This window comes from Polyodon spathula, chromosome 14 (assembly GCF_017654505.1).
Source record: "Polyodon spathula isolate WHYD16114869_AA chromosome 14, ASM1765450v1, whole genome shotgun sequence".
NCBI lineage: Eukaryota > Metazoa > Chordata > Actinopteri > Acipenseriformes > Polyodontidae > Polyodon > Polyodon spathula.
The window spans coordinates 3,857,990-3,882,071 of record NC_054547.1 but is presented as its reverse complement, the minus strand read 5'-3'; the positions used below and the strand labels follow the sequence as shown (position 1 = coordinate 3,882,071).

Below are 24,082 nucleotides of genomic sequence, written 5' to 3'. Positions count from 1 at the left end.
TGTTGCAACTGTATACAGTATAGTATTGCAAAGTAAGGGCATAAGTAGGAGTGGGCATGTAAAATGCAATCTTGCCCCGTGGTTTCATAAGCACCACTGCAGCCAGTAAGTGGTTAAAACATTTAGCTGCTGGTGCTTTGCTAAAACAGCAACAGGACATTAATTTGACATTAGTGCAGTAACATCAATTTCCCTTTGTTTCCGACTTTGGAAATGCATTTACTGGAAAGAGGTTAGTATCAATTCCATAAATCACTCAGAAGAATTTCCAGACTTGGAGATATCAGGGTGATGTCATATATGTTAGCTGATCTCAGTTTGTGTATACAACGGCCATTAATCAGTGCCTGAGGTCTGCAGAGCATGTCATCAGGCAAAAGACGGGGAAACTTGGAAAAATCAATCTTTTGATTATTTATATAAATAATCAGCACATCAGCTCTTGAGCCTCTAGTTAATAGTTTTACATAGCAAAAAGTAAACAAAAATTATGCGTGCACACATAGTGATCTCTAGGAAAAGCCATCTGGGACAAAAACGCATTGTGCCTTTAGGAGCGAGACAGAATCTCATGGGACAGAAAAAAGGCAAGCACGTCGTCTGAAATGCCTCGCTTAAACAATACCCAACTTCCTGAAAATATTGTGTAGTGATTTTTATATAAACTGTATATCAAGGCTCGAAAGTATATTTGGTAGCCTTTTGCAACCCAAAACTCTGAGATAGGAGCCAGGCCCTAGATATATAATACAGCAGTCCTTTCGACATCTTTCTGGGCAGCCAATCCCAGAGCCCTCCTTCAGTGTGTACCTTTGCAGAGCCAAGGCAGGACTGGTGATGACAGGCTGTAATAAAAAGCCAGTGGAGATAATCTTTCTGTTTCTGTTATGGACGTTTCAGCTTCAGCAATATAGATCACACCAGTAAAAGAACATGTTAGGATTAAATCTTCACAGTCTCCCAAAAACACAAGGAACAGGAAATGATTGCACGATTGACAGCAAATTTCAAAACAAACATCAGAACTATGTGGGTTTTCATATTTACATTCTTTTTGCAATTGATTAATCAGGGTGAACAACTGAATAGTTGGTTAATCACATCGCTTGTAAGTCCAGTGTGAAATTTTAGTAATAGACTGCCCACAAATAATTCAGTAAATGTTTAAAAAAATATATATTAAGCTCCACAATGCCAGGGCAAAGACTGTTTTAAGATGTTTAAATGTTAATGCAACCAGATGCATGTGCATTTCAGAAAGAAGAGAGAAATGCATGTGTGATCTGTTATAATACAGTCCACATAAGTTTGAAAGAAGTGGCCAAGGAATCAGTATGCTACATGAGGTCAATTATAAGTGTCCAAATATGAGGCAATAATTGTGTTTTTAAACTGAATTACAGATCTACTAAGGATATATTTAAATGTATTCCATTTAAGCTATGCTATTCAATACTGGTATACTGTTTTCTTTTTAATGTCAACGCATTTTTCTCATTGGTTTGGAAGTGCTTGCCATATTACCACATACACAGTCCATGTCGAATGCAACACTGTAATGATAGTCTTCACAGAAAGAGTATATTCACTGTTAATATCGTTTTCAAACAAAATAAGCTAAACTGTAGAGTAGAAGGTATGACCTTGATGAAACTTTTTAACAACTCTACATTCTTGGTTTAGTTTTCATAAAATAAAGTATTATTTTTCTGGAGGGGTACCAGTAATTTAGTATTATACATAAAGCAGTGGGCTTAACAGCTCATTTGCTGACCACAGCCACATCAGAAGACAGCTTAACAAAAATACAAGATCAATAATCTACCAGGTAATGCCTGTTGTGGGTATTAATGCTCTTTTGTGTAGGTGCTCTGATAGTTTCCATAGACCCCACTAGCAATACACAGCCCACTCCATGCATTATAATACCTAACTGTCAGTGTGTATTGTTTTACAGTGCTTTAGGCTGCCATGTGTACCTGTTCTAGTCTGCTGTGTTAAACAGGCTCTTTCAGCTCTGATCTGCAGATTCACAAACTGTCAAAGCACAGCACTGGGAGCTCACTGCTGCATCGAGCCACAGCACAGCTCCTTCTGTTTATTCAAATATGAAAAAGTGTTATAAAAAAACACCTGTTTTTCTGTTTTTCAGGAACTGTATACTGAAGAAAAAACACAAAAAGGGAAAAAGGGAAGCATAACATCAAGGTTCTAACAGGTTACATTAACTCAATATTGCTGTCCTAAACTACTCATTTCATTACATTGCTTCCTTCAGGATCTCAGATTTCAATGACAGTACTGAAGACTGGTTTTATGTACCGGTACCTATTATACCTATTATATTGGGTTTCCTGTTCATACCTGTACAGATGCTGTGTCGGACTGTCCTGTGACTTATAATCAAGATTTACAAATAGTTTCTGCATCAGGTTTTACACTATCCATTGTGTGCGTCACTGTACTGTTACAAAGGGAGAATGCTCATGTAAGCAGCATCAAACCTGGTAGAACTACAGCAAACTGGCATGTAGAATAAAAGAGGGGCTGCAGGGGCTTCATTTTCATTACAGATGTGAAAAAAAAATTTTTAAAACAGTTTACAGATCACTTGTCTAAATGTTAACTCAGCTTTAACTGCAGTTTTCTACCCAGAGATTGACAAGCTAGCTGATCAGTCACTCACATCATGCACTTTAGTTTCCTAATGGCAGATAATTACCCATTAAAAGCTTTACTATTAGCCACGACAAGCTATTTTCAAACTCCTTCATTGTTGGGAATAATATTGAGCTTTACAGCATAGATTTTTGCACATCTTCATTGAGGTCTTCAATGTATTCATAACTGAATATTCCACTTGAAGATGACACAAAGGAACAAGCTAAATTGTAACACAAGAGGGCACACAACAAATTATAAAAATGTTATGCAATCATTCACTTTTAAAACACTCAGTCATCAAGCATTTGTAAATATAAGTGGTACATGCTTGAAGAAACGTTTTGGCAATCGGTCTTTCTCAGCGTAGTTTTATAAATGCTTGATGATTAGGCTTTTTAAAAAATAAATGACTTACCTAAAGCTCTGAAAGATCAACTCAGCATGAGAAGGTGGCATTTCCAGACATATTAAGCAACCAGCTACTACATTTCATGCACTGTGATAAACAAAACCACATTTATACGATGTAAAACGGCTGTATTTCCTATGCAAGAGAATCTTCCATGTAAAGTATTATGATGACTGCAGAACCACACATACCATACACCATAACAGCTTCTAAAAGAGACATGTTATAAACTTTCAAATAAAAAAAAACTCAATACTCTTCAGGCATACATTTCCTCTGTCATTGACATTTCTAAGCTTTAGTGCTTTATCTATAATTTAAAACACCAATGACTCTAGAAGAGACAGAGAAGCAGATGAAATTTCAAATTAGATTCCGGTTGCAGAATATAGAATAACAGGAATGACAGCGAGCTACCTGACAAAGTAACCTGATGAAAACCTGTTGTGTTGAAACGCGTAGTTCTACCATTCTTTTGTTTGTTTGTTTGTTTGTTTTAGTACAAACATGTTTTAACTTATAAAAAATGAAGAAAATCTTTTTTAAAAGACTACAGTAAATCCTGTCCTATTTTTGAGTACACCGTCAAACTAAGGTCGGTGTACCTATTTGAGAAGTGAACATAAGCTCATACAGACTTTCTTTTGTTTTAATATACAATCACCTTATACAGTCAGCACCTCATTGTGGTTAGTCATTGCAGTGTACAGATGTTTCTTTATCTATATCTATATCTATATCTATATCTATATCTATATCTATATATATATATATATATATATATATATATATATATATATATATATTATATTGCCTATTATATAATAAGGAGAAAATGTGTACAGACTTTTTATGCCCCCAACCTTTGATTCACAGTCTAGAGGCAAAAGAGGTTAGGAACGTTTCACAATTTCTATTACAGCTGTGTTTGAACTCTATTCCATATAGACCAACCCCTATATACATATTCCTTCCCTCTGCCTGCTTTATACCCACTTTAGTCCAAACACTCAGTTTTGGAAAAAAAAAAAAAAAATTGTGTATCCATGAAAAAGGAAGAAAGCAACATACAAAATACAACAGGTGAGTGCTGCTGTTCAGAATATACCTTCAGTACACAGCAATGACCTTTTGCCATATTTAACCAACAAGGTGTATTTTGTTGAGATAAGAATGCATTGCCAAATGAGAAATCATGGTTATTTAAAGGTTAAGTTGTGAGTATCTATGCAAAATAATCTGATCATGCATCGATGTTGCTCTTCTGTGAGTGTGCAAAATCAGTGGTTAAAACAGAACAACCCTACTTCCTGTAGGGGCCTATGAATAATTCCTTCCATACAGTCTGTGACTCACCGCTCTCAAAGCAGGCATCAAAGACAAGGTGTCCTTTTCTGGGCAGGCCGGTGTAACCAGGTGGGGTAACCTGCAGCTTGCTCACATTGCCCACTAAAGAGTCCTCACCTCCAGCCTCACTCCCTGGGAAGAAAAAAAAAAAAAAAAAGACATTTTAGGGGGGCTGTGATTCCGATTTTTGATTCATACCAGTTATTTGTGTTTTGTATAATTATCTATTTCTGTTTCTGCTTAGATCTTTTTTTATTTTTACCAGGCTTGTCTTTTTCAACCCCGACACTGTTTTTGAATTTAAGTGGGGTGCTTTTAAATTACCACTAGGGGAGTTCAACTGTATTGAAGTCCCCTCTTAAACTGTAGGTTTGGAAATGGAGAAGGTTAATAAATGGAAAATCTGTATTCAGAATTAGACAGAAATTACAGCAGCATAACCCTATTGCCCATTTGTTAAACCACCTGCCTTCAAAAATGCAGCCTTTAGAAAAGCAATGGTTTAAAAATAACATCTTTATAGGAATACTGCAGTTCGTAAGCATGGAAAATAATAATAAATGGCGGAATTGTAAATTTACCAAATTTGGAAATTACTGTATTTTGAAATAACAAGGTAGCACAGTATTGTGAATAAAGGAAGTACAGCATTAGACATATTAAAGATGTGATCTGCTGTCTAGAAGAAGGGAGGAGACACAGTCCCCAATCCAGGACTTACAGTTGTTCGTGGATGGGTGGCAACCATAATACTAAAGAAAGCCCTCACCTCTCACTGTCTGTCTCTCTGGGCAAGTGTCTTAATGTATAAGGTGAGTGCTGCTCCTGTCCACTGTGAAGTCCAGGGAAGAATTCCCTGAATCCCACTTACTCTGTAACAGCACTGCACTTAATATCATTCACTAGAGAAGTGCGGCACTTAAGCCATGTACTGCAAGAGTCTCAATAGATGCACTACATTTGCCATTCCTGCTATACAGAAATCAACCAAGAGGGTCCTTTCAACCAAAGATTGAGCCAATTTAGATGAGCTTTTCTTTTACACATATCCTGGGCCAAGAAAATAGTAATGCTTGCCATTTATAACCCAAGCATTAGATAGTATCCCGGACATGTATTCTGGAATAGCTGCACCCCTTTGTTGAAAGTCAGTTTCAGTCACAATGAGAAAGGCAGCACCAGAATTGAAACTCCTTGCACACTCTTGTAAATCTGCATATCCCTGGCATTTTGACAGATTATTTTTCACCCAAACATGTCCCTCAGTATTGTCTTAGAACCCCTTTAAATGTAGTAGTTTCATTGTAAACCCATACAGAGCTGTAAGACATACTGTAGTAATTACATGATGCCTAACAGCTCTATATAGATTGATTTCACTTCATTGGTTCTGGACAGACCTTCTATATGTGTCAGAAGATATTTTAAACAATGGGGAAGTCTAATTCTTTGATTAAAAAAACTTATCCTATCAACACAGGAATACTTTTTTTTTGCTTTAAAAAGAATTGGATGCGGTTGGTCAGGCTGCAGAAATAGATCTTAAACAATGGGGCATGTGAATTGAGGCATGCTATTAAGCAGTAAAGCCTGGACTATATCCTTTAAGAGACTGCATTCCATATTTGTTTGGTTTCAGTTAATTTAACAGGTGTTTTTGTCATTTAAAATAGAGACAAATTACATACTGGAGTGAACAACTGAAATTACACCTCTTTGATCTCTATAGGGTGTCACAAACAATACTTGAAAACATGCTGATTATTAATTTAATCAAATAACTAACAACCGTGCATGAAGTTTGAAATATGCATAACACATGAATGGGACCAAATTTCTTTGAACGGGAGATATAGGGCACGTACTGTACGTGGAATGCTTATCATCGCACATAAAATAAGCTTATGGGTGTGATGCTTACCTTGTTTGTGTCTGCATTATTGCAATTTATTGATGTTTTACAAAATAAAATAGGTTTAGAATGTTATGACAATACTGGAAAACTTAACACGAAGCTGATTGTTCTCGGGATAGTATAGACGCCTAAAATAACATAGATATATGAAAAGGTCATACTGCGTTTAAAACGCTGAAGTCAATTACACCTGTTCAGATAATTTACTCATTGTTTTTAGACAAAACAGTTTAACAGTGCAATCTTGAAATGGTTTCAGCACAAACTATGTGTCCCCTTATCCTTGCGTGTGTTTGTATTCAAATGAGTGTCTGTTGTAAGCATGCAGAGAACACATAAGGGACAGTAGGAATGTCATTGCATGCTTCTCTATATTTCACTTCTCCTTGCAAAAACCACAACAATTAAATGCTATTATTATTTACACACCAGTATCGGGGTCTCTGACGTTTTCCTCCATCTTCCTTTCCATCTTGAACAGCACGCACATTGGCACCCGACGCTGCCTACGCGTTGTCACGGTAACACAAACGTCACAGGGCGGGGACAAGTCGCCCACAGCAGGACGCTGTGTTTGATGCCATGGAAACTATACGGGAGGCGCAATCTAGGAAGGGCCCGGATGAAAGTGATTGAAGAGAATTTAAAAATAAATAAATAAATAAATAAACAAGAGCCAAAAGTAACCCTCAATTTAAAAACAAAAAGCTACTCAAGATGACAAAGGTTTGTTTGGTTTCGTTGTTCATTTATTAGATAGAAGGGCGCCTGAATCTGTAATTTCATGCCACTGTCAGCAGTGTGAAAACCTGATAAGACAACATGGCAAAAATTGTTGTGATTTTGGTCAGTGTCAAAGCCGTCAGTAGCTGAGAAAATGCACCAAGGTTAACTTCGACTGCTAGGTGACACTAGCAGCTACCAAACACCATCCGTTAAACTTTACACACTCGGGTTGCATCAATCACTTATTTTTACTACCTAAAAATAAGTGATTGATGCAACCCAGGTGCATCTCCTGGTTGTGTAAACTAATCTAACTTCACAGGAAGACTGCCATAGTATAACAAATATAAAATTGAATAGGCTCTTCTGAACTGCAATTTGGCATTTCGTGTTTTTTTCTTGTTTTGTTTTTGTTTTTTTATAATGTTAGCAATGATTCCCAAAATATCGTGAAAAGCTATGGTGTAAAGATCTTTTTAAAAGGCTCAGTGTAAACCAGGGTATAATTCCCACACTCTGCAGCGACTGGCACTAACAGATGATCTTGGCTCAATGATGCGAAAGTCAGCATGGATGGCTTTGAAGATCTGATCTTTGTAAAATATCCAACTGGCACTGGAACCAAATAATGCACTTCAAAGGAAATGACCTGATCTTTTACACTCCTACCGCATTTTAATTGATAGGAGGTGTAGTATCGCATACAGACTATCAGAATTAATATGTTTTCCCAGGTGTTGGAAGGGGTTCTGGGAGCTGTAGTTTTGAAGAGCGAGAAAAAATCGAAAAATCTTTCCTGATAACAGTGTTTAAACCCAAGAGCCTGTAACGGGTGACTAAAAACTTACGCACGAACCACTGAAGGCTTGTGATATACCGTGATTGTTTAGTGTTTGTTTGTTTTGCCGTATTAATTGTTGTTAGAGGGCGAACACGTACCAGGAGCTGTCTCTAAAGGCGAGCACCAACCTGGATAACACTGCACTTTTGTTCACAAATAAATGTATTTCACCACTTGCACTTAAAAAAGCGCTCACTTTGGAATTGTGATCGTGTTGATGTTCTGTGTATGTATTTACCATCATTATTATTTCATAACTGTGTATTGCCAGTTGTTATTGTGTTCAGTTGTCAACTGACTTTGGATTATAAATAAACCACCACTGCACCGTGAATGTTGTTGTTTGTCTTTACCTGAGCACCGCATTACCTCTACAGTTTGCCTCACGCTCCTATTAACTTACTGGTATGCAGTTTTTTTTAATGAATACAACCCTTTTGTATGTCAAGCATACTCTGATTAACCTCAGTTAGAATTGCAATATCATTCTCTATTTGTTCACAGTGATATTGTTTTATATATTTTTTTCCACACATTTATATATATATATATATATATGATATATATATATATATATATATATATATATATATCTATATATATATATATATATAGATATATAAGAAAGCTATCTCTTTCACACACACACACACACACACACACACACATATATATATATATATATATATATATATATATATATATATATATATATATATATATATATATATATATAAATGTGTGTTTCTCTTCCGGTATAAACTTTGTATACAGACAGCTGAACAGTTCGTTTGTATGTTTTTTTCCCCCTAAGGAATACGGGGATTACAGGAATTAAAACTACTGTCTGTCTTCAGGCTTAACAGTCTCTAAGGATCATTTTGTAAACTCTTTCTTTTTTAACTTGCCAGTGTAAGAGTATTACAGCTCCCCCCTATATATATATAGTAGCGTGCACGGGGAAGGCAGCAGCATTTCTGGCAGGTGACGTAATCACGTACAATTCTTGATATCAAAAACGCTTTTCTTGATATCAGAAATGCCATTCTTGATATCAAAAATGCATACTAATGAGGTGATAAATTACACACGGTCTGTATGTCGGTTTTGTGTTTGGCAAATGTCTGAGAATTCTTGTGACATGGACAATGTTTTACGAGCAATTCATAGAAAATGTACTTCCAAGCAGGATTGGAACTCACAAGTCTTAGAGAGAGAGGTTATACAATGTGTTATGACCATACAATAAATTGTTAAATCTATTTTTCTTCGTCTTTGAAAAGACCTGCGTGTTAAAGCCACTAACTCTGATGCTTCGTTATTGTTAGACTTGTCCGTTCTGGCCCGTTCTATAGATGAAAAAACGCGCCTTAATGCAGCACAAACATTATCATCACTATCAGCAATGGCGTTCTTGGCATACCCAGGATAATGTGCTTACAATTTGTGTCGACCGGAAGTGTTTTTGATATCAAAAATGCCATTCTTGATATCAAAAATAGAATTGTTGATATCGGAAATACAACTGTTGATACCAAAATAAAAGGTACTATTTTTTATATCAACAATTGTATTTCCGATATCAACAATTCCATTTTTGATATCCAAAATTGTTTCCGATATCAACAGTTCTATTTTTGATATAAAAAAATAAATATTGAGAATTGTTGATATCAAAAATAGAATTGCTGATATCATCAATACATTACTGATATCAGCAATTGAGGATCAAATGTTAAAACGGCTTGCCATAGCGACCACGGCATGGGAGTTCAGTGTTAAATTAAACATGCTGTTTTAAGATCAGGTGTGTCTTGCTCAAACTGTGGCAGTTTTAATTTTTCACGTTTAGCTTAGTAACATCAAAAGTTGAAACCCCACACATACCAAGAATTTTAAATATATCTTTATACTTTCTTAGCTACCGGTAAGGCAAACTGAGACAGGAAACATTGCTTTTAATACAGGTATTTGGAGTCAAGTAGTCTGAATTGTTTTAGAGTCACACGTAGTTCAAAACACCTGGTTAGCACAGCTGGTCACGTGCACAGTTTAACCCAAAACCAAAGACTGTACCCGACAGATCGGAGAGGTGTTGACGACGCGGTTTGTGTGCTGTAATTGAACTGTTGAAAAAGGCGAATGCAACGGTACAGAAATAAAATACAGTACTGTATTATAATTATTAATATCTAACCATTTATACCAAAAATCGGACTGTATAGAGCAAAGTGGCACGTCGTGGCTTTATATTTGTCAGCAGTGATGTTTTTGCCCAAACGCATGTTCATGTTTAAAGGGGCTATATAGAGCTGTTGGTTAAAATTAATATGTATTATATATTTAACCATGACGCTATAGAAAGTTAGGCTAAACTGTGTTACCTATATGTAAGGGGACATGTTATCGATTTCTACTTATGCCTCTTTTAACGTAATGCACTATAGGTACGGTAAACCTAAAATGCTACTTAAAATAATGGTTTCAAATATTTCGTTGAATTTCACACCGCATACCGTAGCATAAAGTTACCCCAGAGACAACAAAAAACCCTCAAATATGTGACTGAAAGTGTTGTGTTACACAAACGATGTATGTTGTAGAATATAAACGATATATGTTGTAGTATATAAACGGTATGTATTGTGTTATACAAATGTAATTTCGGTATTGCCTGTAATTGCAATTAACTTTTTTTTAAATTTATTTAGTTAGTTACAGATGCAAAAATGTGTAATTCTATCCACGTTTTTTGACTGTGACGTATGCTCTAAGTCAAGTGCCAAACCCTTTCCGGGCATCTCACGAAGATTTATCTGCAGGTGAGTCTGAGTTGTAAAGGTATTTGATGTTTGAACCACAAATACAATATGCACACATGTTACTGTAAATCTGATTATGATAACTATATTTAAATGATATCATTTATATGCCGCAAAACCACGCAGAAACAAAACATGGCCAGGTTCCAATGATGGTATCAGCCTGGCGACAATATAGGGTGCTGTGAAATACAGGGGTACACGTAAAGCAGGGAGAAAACACGTCAAAAACACAACTATAAAACAAAAGCTGCCGTGAAAACGGTGGTGCTCCAACTACAACGGAGGTCTTGTGGACACACCCCTGCTACCTATACTTTCAAATGAGATTCAAAAATCCCGCCCAATCCCTGATCTTTTTCAATGAAGTATATAGCATACCCCGGTCCCGGTTCCACACTCGGAGGTAGGTGTTTAAAACACTTTGCAAAGTCATCTTTGTTGTCACGGTAGTAGTGACCTGTTTGGTCCCGGTTCTCAGTATGGGGGTGTGTGAGGGGCACTTTTGTATTGCAAGACAGTCCGCCAGGACACTCCCGCCAGTCGTAGCGATGGAACGCTGTCCCTGTAAAGCCGGGGCAGATGTGAGCGGCGAGGCATTTTGCCTCCAGTATCACTGCCATTGCTTTTATATGGTGTTGGACACATCTGCACAGGACGATACCGCTCGTCCTGTGGTGACGTGTGCTGACGCTAAGCGGTGCTGCTCAATCGAATTCAGGGTGTTACCGTCGGTGGATTAACCAATCACAGCCAAGTGCTGACAACACGTGCTTGCCAGGAGAAAATCACGAATAAAACTTTTCTACGGAGGTGTCCAAGCACGCTGTTGTGTTTGATCCCTCCCATATTTCATACAGGTATAGACAAGTCTGATAATTTCTGTAGTTCACTACTATTATTTCTAAATAATTAGCTGTAACACTTTAGTAGAGGCTACTTGCTGTCAGCAACGTATTGTGTTTAACGTTAGGATTAGGATTAGGGTTAGGATTAGGATTAGGGTTAGGATTAGGATTAGGGTTAGGGTTAGGCTATGCGTGGAGGTGGTTTATAGTAAACAGCATAGCAACTGTGTATTTGTAGCCTAATTAATCTTGTTTACGTTTGCTTTTCTTTTAAAGTAAAAAAAAAAAAAACGTCCCCATGTTTAAACCAGTGTGTGTGTGTAACCTGTTTCTGGATGTGTAAATGCTTTTTTATAGATGTTCGCAAATCCGACTTTTTCACATATACGTCTATACCCCAGTCCACAGGGGGTCGGATATGCGACGTTGTACTGTACTATTGTAGTTTCTGGTAGACTTTTGAGATACCATTTCGTAGTTTCTTTAATTTTTTTTAATTATGTCTGCATCCTAACATTCTACTAGCCATATATGTAAATTATATTTGAGTACATAGCCTACGGTGTGGTACTGACAACTGCTGTACCGCCTAGTGCATTCTGCTCCTGTGTGTCCGGGAGCAGGCTAGTGGTATCGCACCGTGAAAATGCCTGTATGTTTTGGGTTTAACAGAAAGTAAATCCTTTGCTCGACTTCAGAATGATTTTGCTTTTAATTCTATCACATCATTTAAACAAACAAACAAAAAAAATGCTCCTGGAAAAATAAAGAATAAAAATAAAGAATAAATACAAAATAAATAACCCTATATTACTTTAAAACTTAGAGCAAACGCTATATAAATAAGGGCCTTCTTTTTGTGTTCCGACAGTATACTCAAAATTGCGCCAATCACATCGTTAAAATAAAGCCTTGCATGATTATCTTTTAGGTGTTATATTGGTTTTAATGAGAATTAAGAAACACAGTGCTAAGAAGATGAGGTTTGTTGTTTTTGGAACAGTGCATCTCAGTGTGAGTCAATGGTCATTGCGTATCAAGTTGTCCTCATCTAGACCTTTTGAGTTAAATATGCTCCTCATTGTACTGTTAGAGTAATGTTTCTGAGTTTTAAATAAGGGTGAAATGCAGAATGGTATTTGAAGCTCTTAAAGGCACCTCAGCTCTGTGGCTTTGAATCTTTTTTCGGTTTGTTTCTTAGGTACCATTGCCTTTTCTAATGCTGTGTTGCTAGTTCTGAAAATTAAATCAATAACACTTATTCCTCAAGCATCTTATCTGAGATATGCACTCTAAGTACCCCCTTACTGTCTGTTTACTGGTCCCATCAAATGGCACCAAGTGCGTTCGTCAAACTCGTTTCAGTGGAATGAACAGTGGTCAGTAATCTGACAAAACCAGAAGCCGTAATGTTTGTCTGTTTTGTTTTTAAGAATAATGGATGTCTAATTTAGGATAAGGTTCTGAATGCTGAATAGTAGAGTAATTAACTAAAATGGGGACTGACTGCTCAAATTCTTGGAATCTATTTCTCAATTATATAGTGAAACAAGGGGACTTGTGAAACCCAAGACTGGGTGAAGGGCTAGTGTAAGCATACGGGACCATACTTGTACTTCTTTTACCATGTTGTGTGCTTGCTCACAAAAGCAGCAGTACCTAGTTGCGTTGTGATATAGAAGGTATTGTGGGACAGTGCAGCTTTAAGAAATGTTGTCATTCATCTTTCATTTCTTTTAAATCAAAATGAAGCGCATCTAAATGTACCGCTCCCCTCCCCTCCCCCTTCCCCCCTCCCCCTCAACAGCAACTGGTTAGGCCTCAGCAAGTGGTGTTTGGCCACGGTACCCAGATGAGTGTGATATTACAGGGCTAGAGGGTTGTAATGCATAAAGAGCAGAGACTAGAGCAGAAGTGGGAAGGTGGGGGGTTATAATGTACTCTCATGCATGAGGGCCTGAATGCATCTCTAATAGACTGAAAGTGACACCACGGCTGCTGTTTGAACAGCCCCTTCTCTGCTGGCATCGCTCAGCAGTCTAGCAGATGGAGGAGCGTCAATAGGCCTCAATTGATTGGAGCAATTTCCCTAGGGGTGAAAAGAAGTGAAGATGCTTTAAAAATGTGTCCTGATCAGAGTTGACGTTCTTTTTTTTTTTTTCTCTTGTTCTTGTTATAATTACTGTAGCATGAATAGTAGGTCATAGACTGGTGTCTGAATCCAAAACTGATTTTTTTGTGTGTGTTCACAGTTATTATTATTATTATTATTATTATTATTATTATTATTATTATTATTATTATTATTTTAATATAAACAAGAATTGAAAGAATGATGCTGGGGCCACTGTGTGTCTAGTACACCATGTCTACCTATATAATAAAATATGACAAAATACTATGCATATATACAGTACTGTAGGGTTTTTGGCAGTACTACAGTGTTTTTCAGTAAACAGTAAATGAGAGTTGTGGAATTATTTAGTGTATTGTGCAGTTTGCATGAATAGAAGATTTATTTTTTAAATCGGGCACTGAAATAGTGATTCAGATTCATTTTATATTACCTTATTTAGAAGAGACAATGTCAGTAAGCTGAAACTTTTAAAGATATTTGATTCATCATATGGTGTTCAACATGGTGTTTTTTTGGAGGTCTAAATGTGACTCGTATTCAGTTTAGTTTAGTTTATTCACTTTGTTCCCACAGGGCCAGCATTGGTACATCTTATTAGTGCAGCACTAATGCAGAAGAAATTTTCAAAGGTGTTTTACAATAGGTTTATAATATTTACCGCATGTAATAAAAGTGTGGTTTAGATATGTAAACATATAGTTGGCGTGATCTACCTGTGGTTCACATATCATGAATGTGGTTTACATACAGAAAGTACAGGTTCCCTCTCCCTCCCCACCAAAATATGCAATCATAACAGTTACTGTAAACAGTATACTCCCTGGTCCTTAGAAAGTTGCAGTATAAACAACTGTCCAGTATTTTAACAGAGGAGCAGCAGCATGCAATCTGAAACGATCAACACAACCATCACAATGGAGAACATGTGCTGTTCTGTGTATCTGTTGTGCAGTGCTTTGAAGCACAGGCTGTTTATCGAAGAAGCACTGCAATGCATCATGCATCACCGTAATAGGATCCCTTCATTTTATTCTCTCATCTCAGGCTGGGAGACAGACAGACAAAAGCCCCTTTTAAATGCATGTTTTTCCAACATTGAATAGGCATGTATGCGATTGTATACAGTATTTAAAGTGACTAGCTAACAGTCTAATTCCATAAATCTAAACCTGTCACACGCTTTTATTCACTATTGTAGGTCTACAATGTGCATGCTGAAGAAGCACTTGCTACAGCAAACAGGTTTTCATTTTAAAACATCTGGCACTGCATTAGGTTAAAGAAAGTGCCCAGGTTGTTTGCCTTACTTTGAGGAAGTGTGTTACTCTTTCACGTCCTAGGTCATTTCATTTCAGCAGTGCCTTTGAGGTCAAAGCATGTTACTGGCAGCAAAACGTGTCGGTCAATAGGGGAAGTAGCTGGTTGGCTAATGACAGGAAAGAAAACGTTAAAGGGGTGGGGTAATATTTTACTACCAGAAAACAAGGCTTGCTTCAGACTCTTCATGTTTCTATCAATCCTTTCAAAACTGCACATTTGAGATTTGTATAGCAAACGAAAGCTCAAGGGTAAGATTTATGGAACTATTTTTGTAGCTGTATGCCTTTTACTGTGCTGTATGTTGCAATATTGATGCTCTACTGACATTTATGCATAGCAACATTTTTGCTTATCGACTCCAGCAGGGACAGTAGTACTGTATTACAGCACAGCCTCCATCATCAGGAATTGTGAGTTTCAAAGCATCTGTCAAAGGTTGTACTTTACCTGCTTTTTCTTAAATTAAACAATAACCGCTATAGGTCTTGTATGCTATACTGCATATCATTCAGCTCCTTTGCATAACTTTCATTCCAAGTAGCTCCTATAAAAGTGGTCACCTCCCGTATGACTTTAAATAAGACAATTGTATTTGACAAATATACAGCATACATTGAATTTGAAGTTACAGAATGCCACAGGGATGGTGCATTGTGTGAATATCAAATAAATTAACTAGGACAATTCACAAAGCAAATTGATTTGAGCTTTGCTGAAAAAAGAAAGAGATGAGAGATCTTGCACCTGCTTATCTGTTAGAAAGGAGGTGGGGAATAAAATCAAGGAGGAAGGAAGCAGATGTTAGTTAGCACAGCCTATCCACCTTGTGGTAACACAGTGTACTGTACCCATTGGAGAGAGAGAAAGAGAGAGAGGCAGAGAGAGAGTTTAAACTAAGAGCTATGTTTTGGGACAAGCTAATCTGCCAGAGCGCTGTGTAAGGAGCAGAGCACATTGTGTGTGCGAGTGTGCGAGTGAAAGATAAGGGAGCAATCCTTACAAGCACGACTGCTTGTTTTTAATGTGCTGACTCTGGGGAGATAACATACTGACACTCTTTCTTTCTCTCTCTCTCTCTCCCTGTGTCTCTCTTTCTAGTCGTGTGTTGAGAGACCCCGGGCAGAAAGTCCTGTGCTGAGAGAGACAAACAACGACAGCGACGGCAGAGGGAAAATAAATAAATAAGGAATTCGATTTTTTTTTTTTTTGTGCGTTTTTTTTTTTTTTAGAATTTTTTTTTTCTTTTTCTTGGATTGTCCTCCCCTTTCCAAAAGAAAGAAAAAGGAAAGCCACCATTCGCAGCAAAGATGTTTGAGATCAGCCGCACGTTGAACGCTGCTTTGTTAAGCAATGAGGTAAAGGAATGGATTGTTTTCAGTTTTGACTATGTTCTCTGTGTGCAGTCCCTGAATATTTTATCTTTGATGGGTAGGGTGACGGTATATTTGCTGGTGGAGTATGCAGGTTAAGAAGTTGAAAGAATTGCATGTTGTTTCCGTGCTAGTGATGCTCACTGCTCTGAGGTAGGTTTTGCGGTGCTGTCTCGGGGTGTTTGCGCTGGTTGGATTTCTAATCACACAGAGCAGACAGCCCTTAACGCTGAGCTTGCTAGTAGAATGGTCCATCTGGGGCTCAGAGAGTGTGTGTGCTCGCACTCTCTTTTCTCTACTCTCTCTCCTGTCCCTCTCCTGCTCCATATCTGTGTATGAGAAGCCTCTTTGCTGCTTAAGATGATGATGAGGTACCGACAGCATTTGGGTATAGCCCCTGTTGAAAGTGCACTACCTGAGATGAGTTCACTGCTTTTTCCCAGGGAAATCCCATCCAACGAGCCGGTGGGTAGGTCGTTTTTGGTAAGGAGAAATTTGGGGAAAAGGGAGGAGGTGGCAGGGGGGCTTGCAGAAAGGGCAATGGAATTGAGTATCTCGATATCCTTTTCTAACTTTAAAACTATACATCTATTCTGTTTATATGGAGATCTGCAGTTAGTAAAATGTATGTGTGTTTATTGTTTCGATCTAGTAAGCAGAAGACTTAAGAGTCATTCTGAGTGTGAATCCCACGGAGCTCAGGCACTGACTCATTGCATGACCTTGGGTAAGGTCCTTGTAACTCCGTCCCTCCCCATGCAGATAAAAACACAAATATATGAAAGCATGTCCCCACCCTGTAGCCCAGGAAAGGGATGTTGCCTCTCTGTAGGCGAGTATGAACTTCACGTTGTTTCAGTGATCATGGCGTTGTGTAAATGTAAACATATCGGAAGCTATTATTTGAGAAGTTGGTTTAGCAATTAAGATGCAATGAAAAATGTATGTTGTAATGGACCTGATAAGTCATAAAATTGCCAGCTTTGATTAAGTTGTTTCAAGTTATGTCATTTTTTTCTGTTTATCTTATTTCTTTTTATAATTGTAGTTAATTGCACTGTATGAAATGCGTGCCCATAGTGTGGTAATTACATTACAGTACTCAGGGCTGTCACATTAGTGTATTTGTGTACAAGTAAAAAGAAAAAAAAAAAGAGAGAGAGAGAGAGAGAGAGAGAGAGAGAGAGAGAGAGAAGATCCCATCTTGGAAGATTACATAAGCTTTACATACCAAAGTGCCTCTTTCCGCAGGTGAAAGAGAATAAAAAAATGATCTTCAGTTAACTCTCCTTGTAATCTGTTTTTCTGTAGTTCACATATTCATATAACATGTAGCCTTCTCTAACTCTTAGCGACAGGCTTGTGATGAAGGACTTGGCTGGCAAAAGGAAATGGCAATGAGAAGAGAGAGGTTGTATAATTTATTCTGAGCCCTTCCTGTAGTGTGGATCTATCTGCAAGTGCAATTTGAATACTCAAGTCACAGGGAAACCCTTTCTGAAAGCAGACATGCTGAGTAAATCCCCTTGTTACTGCATAAAATCGTAGCAAGACAGTGGGTGTTTTAATCTTTAACCGGTTCTCATTCCAGTGGCAGACAACTCACTAATTAACACGGTTTTTTGTTTTGTTTTGTTTTTTTTGTAAACTTGGACTTTATTGCAAGTGTGGAAATCCGATTAGGGGTGTAGTTATCTCAGTGATCTAATCAGGGTTGCGTTGTAGGGAGCGCTCTGCAGAATCTGGAGATCAGAGTTTTGGTGACTGCCGGCTTCTGTAACGTGTGTATTTCACATAGGACTAAAGCAGTGATATTACTGGATTTATATGATGTTTGATTTTTTGAGTTGTCTGTAAAAAGGCATTGTGATGTAGCTGCACAGAGATGTAAATATGGAACTGATTACAGGTGCACATTTATTTAGATAAAGCAGCATTGGGACCAATGGAAAATGTATAAGCGCACCGTTATTTACGGTAATGCAATTACATTAATATGAAAAGTCCTCCTTTTAAAGAAAAAAGATAGGAGTTACAGTAATTTAAAGATTGGCGTAATCTCTTTTTAAATCCTTTGTTTTCACACGATTTTGTTGCAAGGGTGATACTGAATTTCATTTATTCCAATGATTTGAAGAATAAACAAGGTCTGCAAGATTGATTTTGTTGAATAGCTTGCTTTAACTAGAACGGTTAGAGGTTAAAAAAAACAAAAAAAAACAGGACATTCAATTTGTTCGCAAATGCATTGGTTTTATTTGTGTACAATAACAGTTTGCTAAATACTGGTGATTGAAACTTGCAAAGACTTGATATTGAGTTCTGTAAGAGGAATACAAATAACATACTGCTCTGCAGCTTGAGACTAAACGGAAATGTGCAGGGATACTAGGCTTTACTTTACAATGTAATCCAACATTAAAAATAAAGAATAATATATATACAGCATACATTTATCCTTGAGATACCTTAAAGGTCAGTAACATTTACGCATTTGAACGCCCATTGGAAACAGTATTAGTATGATTCGGAACTACACTGCAAATTGGATTTTCAAACATAGAAATGTATTGCTTTGAGATACCTGTCAAAGAACAATGAGAATTTTAAACTTGCATTCACTGATGAGCACAGAAAATGCAGTTACCGAAAGACTTCCTTAAATTAATCAGACATATAATGTGAAATAGATATGTCAGAGTGCCTGGTATTGCAGGGCTAGCACAGTGTGAACATGGCTGCCTATTTTGTTTCTGTCGGATCACGGGCTAAATGGCTTTAGAATGCTTTTTTTGGTTGTGTTTTCTTTTTAGAGACGCTAGAGGTAAACTCTATATTCATCCCCTACTCTTTTTTTCAGACAGCGAAAGGCCCTAAGTAAGACATTTAGAAAGAGTCCAGATATACTAATGAGTTAATTACCAAATTAATTAATGTATTCATAGTTGCTACAGGTCACAGGATATAGTCGGGAGATTAGATAACATGAATATTAATAAAGAAAAATATCCTTTGAAAAATAAAGAAAATGGTTCAATTAAAATACACAGCAAAAAGACATACCACTCTTTAAATCTATAGCAACAACAGAAAGAGCAGTAATACCTCAAAAAAACAAAACAAAAAAGCGTTTTAAAAAAAGAAAAAGTGCTTTTTTTTTATTTTGAAGCACCAGGCAGCTAAATAAAATTGTCATTTTTAAAAAAAAAAAAAAATCCCATATTGATTAGCAATTACAAGAAAATGCAAGTCAGTTCTGTATTCTCTTATACAGCTTCAAATAGATGCAAAGCTTCCTTATATATCTATAATTTGCAATGTCTTCCAAGGAGTGAAAGGGTTAACTCTTGCTATTTTGTGAACAGAAGTCACTAATTTGAAGAATCAAAGACAGAAAGAAAGGGAAAACAAACAAGAGAAGTGAGAACGTGGAGTGGAAAAACTCTCAATATGCACACAGAAACTGGCACTTCTCATATTGCAGGTCAGTTTTGTATCACAGTGCTGATTAACTCCATCCATCTGGCTCTCAATAGCTGCCTCCATCCCTGATTGCAGTATTTCAGTGTTTAGCCTACCCGGGAAATTGTTTAAATTACACTACCGAACCCTGTCTCACTGGTTGGCAAGCAGGTGCAGCATTCTGTTCTTGCAAGGAATCGTATAAAAGATGATAATAAAAGGGGGTTGGGGGGGATAAAAAAAAAAATGGAATTTTCATCTTGTTTCATGTTACAGCAGGGTGCTTGGTATTTTTACACTAATGAGGATTAGGGGTTGCATTAAGTAAAATAAATGTGCTTGTTAATTTTGTATTTCCTGTAACTTTGAGCTTTATGAGGGCTTTGCTGCAAAATAATATTTCATAGTTGTGTTTGGAAAAAGGTCACAGGAATATGACACATACCGTACTCATAAACACATGTTATTTCTAGGCTCCAAAGACCTTCAAAATCTAGAGACGTACACTAGCCCATATTTGTTTTTCTGTCTTTCTCGGTTTACCATTCTATCGACAGAACATGAATGTTTCTGCTTCCATTTTATTTTATAGTAGTGATCTATCTCTCTCAATATATCTACACTGGGTCCTGCATAGTTGATCTAAACATCATCTTATCTAAATACTGATGTGAAACTAATAGTCAGACACACATGCATTCTGGCTTTTACAACATTGAAATATGGTCCTGAGTAAATTAAAGTCTTAAAAATCAACATGTCTAACAGTGCATGGAAAGTCCATGTCAAGTCAAGAGTTGCCCATATTGTCAAGCAGGTGATGACAAAAGAGCGGTTATCCTTAAAAAGGTGTTTGCCAACCAGTTGGTAATGTACTTCCACCTGTGAAGTTGAATTACTCTGCACTAGGAATATTTATCTTCCTAGGATCATTACTAAGTGACCATCTGACGGCGTAATCACCCTGTATTATATTAATATAAAAATAATCAATGTCCTGGTCATTATGGGCTAACTGCTGTTGGAGAGCAGTAACTTGTAACTGTATCAGTTAATCCTAATGCCGCAGAATCATTAAAAACCATCATCGATTCAGAGAGAAATAGACACTGTGATCCGATCGATTGGGTGGTCTCAGCAGATGAAACCTCACAAAGCTTTCACAGTAGCTTGTGTTTTTAAAATAAGTTCAATACTTCATTGGAAAAGCGCTTGTCTTACCTGTCACTGACAGGGTAAAAGGTTCTCCAGCATAATTTGCAGGCTCTGAAATCCCAGCAGTGTTACTTAAATTGAAAATGTTGCGTCCCAGATCTTCATGCTAACATCTCACTATCGCTTTAGCAGATCTCAGCTCTCGGTCGGCTGTATTTACCAGCTCTGTATTTAATATATTGAATATGATATCCAATGCAAAGAATGCTTTGCATTACAGGAACACCTGGTCGACTTACGTTATTCACCAACGTCTCTCTTTACATACATACGGGACCAAAATGATTAATCAAAGCAACACGTCAAACATTGTAATAAAATAAGACACACATAATGGCAATACAGTTTAAGACTGTAATGCAAGTTTAAAAAATGTACTTTTAAATGTAAAATTTTGTCTAAATCATAAATACAGTGAGAGCTGTTGCTGTTGCATAATCGGATCACCTTCTTTAGTTTGGGCAGTCTGGCTAGCCTGTTTTGTATCTGTGGAAAAATATGACAGTGGCACTAAAAGTGCGAATTTACAGCTCAAAATGTTTTAACATTTAGAATACATTTCAAATGACCTTCATAATATTCCACTGTGGGAAAAATAAAGCAACACTAGAAGGGCATTTCTTCATTTTAACCCATTTGTATCACTATTCTGTGCAAGTTTTTATGAAAAAAAACAAAAAAAAAACAATGCGAATGTGCATAAACAGGAACACGTTCCCAGTCGATACATTGACTCATGTAAAAATTGTTTTAGGGTATTAATTTTATTGAATAATAAGGGCAGTGGGATTTTCCCATTAACTTGATTTCTTTTCACAATACGTAATAGGAACTTTTTTTTTTCCTGATGTCCTGTATGTTGAAATGAATCGGAGGACGATCCTTGCCATTGTATAATATTGATTTGGGCATCCATCTGCATTATATCAATCGTTTATTAGTATCAGTAATCCCAGAATGGCACTGGGCAGGTGGTAGTAGAATTCAGAGGGATTCCCCAGTGCTGTAAAATGTTCTGTTCAAATCAATACTGTTGCCAGTCCTTGAAATCTGAAGGTGGTCATAGTAGAAGGATTACCCTGACCGGAGATTTTTTTGTATTGAATTTTCTACATCTAAGATCCCTGTTGCTGGGCTCTCTCTCAGTGCCCTGTGTTAGTGCTGGTTCTTTCCATGCTCTCTGCAAGGTGTTTGCTGACTCAGCAGGGGTTGTTTTCAAAGCTTGGTAACCTTATGTTGAGTAAATCACTCTTAATAAAGCTCAAGAATGAAAAAAGGGGAATCATATTTTGTGCAAAATTACTTCAACAGCATTACTTCATTTAAGCTGAAATACTAAAGGACAGTTTTATACTTTAAAAAAGGGAGTATCTTTTTTTATAATTGCAGAGCACAGTATTGTCCAGTCTTCATTGTCAGCATGTGGTTGGAGCTCACCTTTAGCAATTCAGTACTGTAAATAGCAATAGCTATGGCGTTGGTTAGCACATTTCCAGTAGTTTTTGTGTTTTTGTTTTTAAAATTCAGGATATTTATACTGCATTGTAAGACTATAATCCAAACTGGAATGGCTATAGCATTCAAGAATATGTAGCTGCCGAGATATTCAACACATATACAATTTCATTCTTGCTGCCCAAGAATGAAATCTGAAATGCAAGATTGCTTTTCTGTGGATAATAGAGATATCAACCATTCTCAAGGTGCAATGGCTTCTGTCCGTAAGCATTTAGTAAATCATATGTTATCATTAATAAATAATACTTTCATGTCCAGATACAGCAAATATACATCACAGGACTAAAACACATGAAGCATTACACAACCATAGGAATCACAGTGCTTTCCTATTCGTTTCTTTTGTATGAATTGTTTATGTGCTCTTAACAGCATCATTCGGGTTTAAATGTTTAAGCACGGTGCTGCCTGACACATCAATGGCAGATAGTGTACAGAAGGAGCTCACTTAAAATGTATATATTCATGTTAATTACCCCTTTAGGCATGCATGCTTCTTCCCATTGAGAGCTTATTCCAATGCTGAAGCAAGGCTGGAAAGAGACATTTCCTTTAGGGATGATGCAGTCAGGGCATTGGAATCGATGTGTTGCAGAGATCTTGTCTCTAATCCTTTGATTCCCAACAATGTTTCTGAACAATGCCATTTTTACTAGGATCCTTGTTCAAAACGTGGACCCTTATGCACGGATTGTGTCTGTCTAATTTCAGATTCCTAGACGCCTATATCTTTCGGATTTCGGTATACCCTGTATCTGTAGATTAGTGCAGTCTGCGATAATGAATGCATGGCATTAGATTCTTTAAAAAAAAACATCACCAGATTGCTGTTTCCTATCAGCGCTTTATTTTATTTTGAGTTTCTGGCTTTAAAAAAAAAAAACAATTTCTGTTCTGTATGACATGACTGTATATATATATATATATATATATATATATATATATATATATATATATATATATATATATATATATATATATATAAATCTTGTCTTGTTTTAATAATTTGGTAATCAAAAATGAATTCTAGGATGTTTCACTGTCCTCAGAAGCACTCTGCTGGGGTGCTGGCAGAAGGAGTAGTTCGATCTCGTCCCCCAGGCAGTAAACAGATGGCCCAGGGGTTTTTAAATTACTGCTCTGCAAGCACCCTTAAATGACTGCTTGGACAATTTCTGCATTGAGTTTTGAAACTGATATCTAGGCTTTCCTTTAGCAGAGGAAAACCCTACCAACACGCCCACACGCTTCCCTGTTCTTCTGTGACTAAAGTATTCAAAAAGCACTGTGGGTTGCTTGGGGATTGAGTGCTGCAGTCAGTAAAGATTTCCCAGAACCCTCAAGCGCTTAAGTAGCTAATATAAGATTCCAGGCAATCGGAAATCAACAACATCTGTTAGCATGGGAAAATATTATGTATCCTTTTTTTTATTATTTAAAACAAAATTAAATATTGAAGTAATGTTTTTTTTATGTTGAAATATGTTT

General features: G+C 37.0%; 2 protein-coding genes across 4 annotated transcripts in view; one reads left to right on the top strand and one right to left on the bottom strand.

Moving 5' to 3' along the window:
- Window positions 1–6,845, bottom strand: part of LOC121326901 (cytosolic carboxypeptidase 6-like) — a 260,712-nt gene extending 253,867 nt beyond the window's left edge. Inside the window, exons 1-2 of the mRNA XM_041270542.1 lie at window positions 6,765–6,845; window positions 4,430–4,552 (exon numbers count right to left, since the gene is read on the bottom strand). Coding sequence (XP_041126476.1) covers window positions 4,430–4,552; window positions 6,765–6,825 — 184 coding nt within the window. The 5' untranslated portion in view covers window positions 6,826–6,845. The remainder of the gene's footprint in view (window positions 1–4,429; window positions 4,553–6,764) is intronic.
- Window positions 6,846–15,922: 9,077 nt separating this feature from the next.
- The window catches only part of LOC121327312 (ELAV-like protein 4), a 47,232-nt gene continuing 39,072 nt past the window's right edge, over window positions 15,923–24,082 (top strand). For all 3 annotated transcript variants that reach the window (XM_041271266.1, XM_041271263.1, XM_041271262.1), the window contains exon 1: window positions 15,923–16,384. In XM_041271266.1, the coding sequence (XP_041127200.1) occupies window positions 16,337–16,384 (48 nt within the window). In that variant the 5' untranslated portion in view covers window positions 15,923–16,336. The remainder of the gene's footprint in view (window positions 16,385–24,082) is intronic.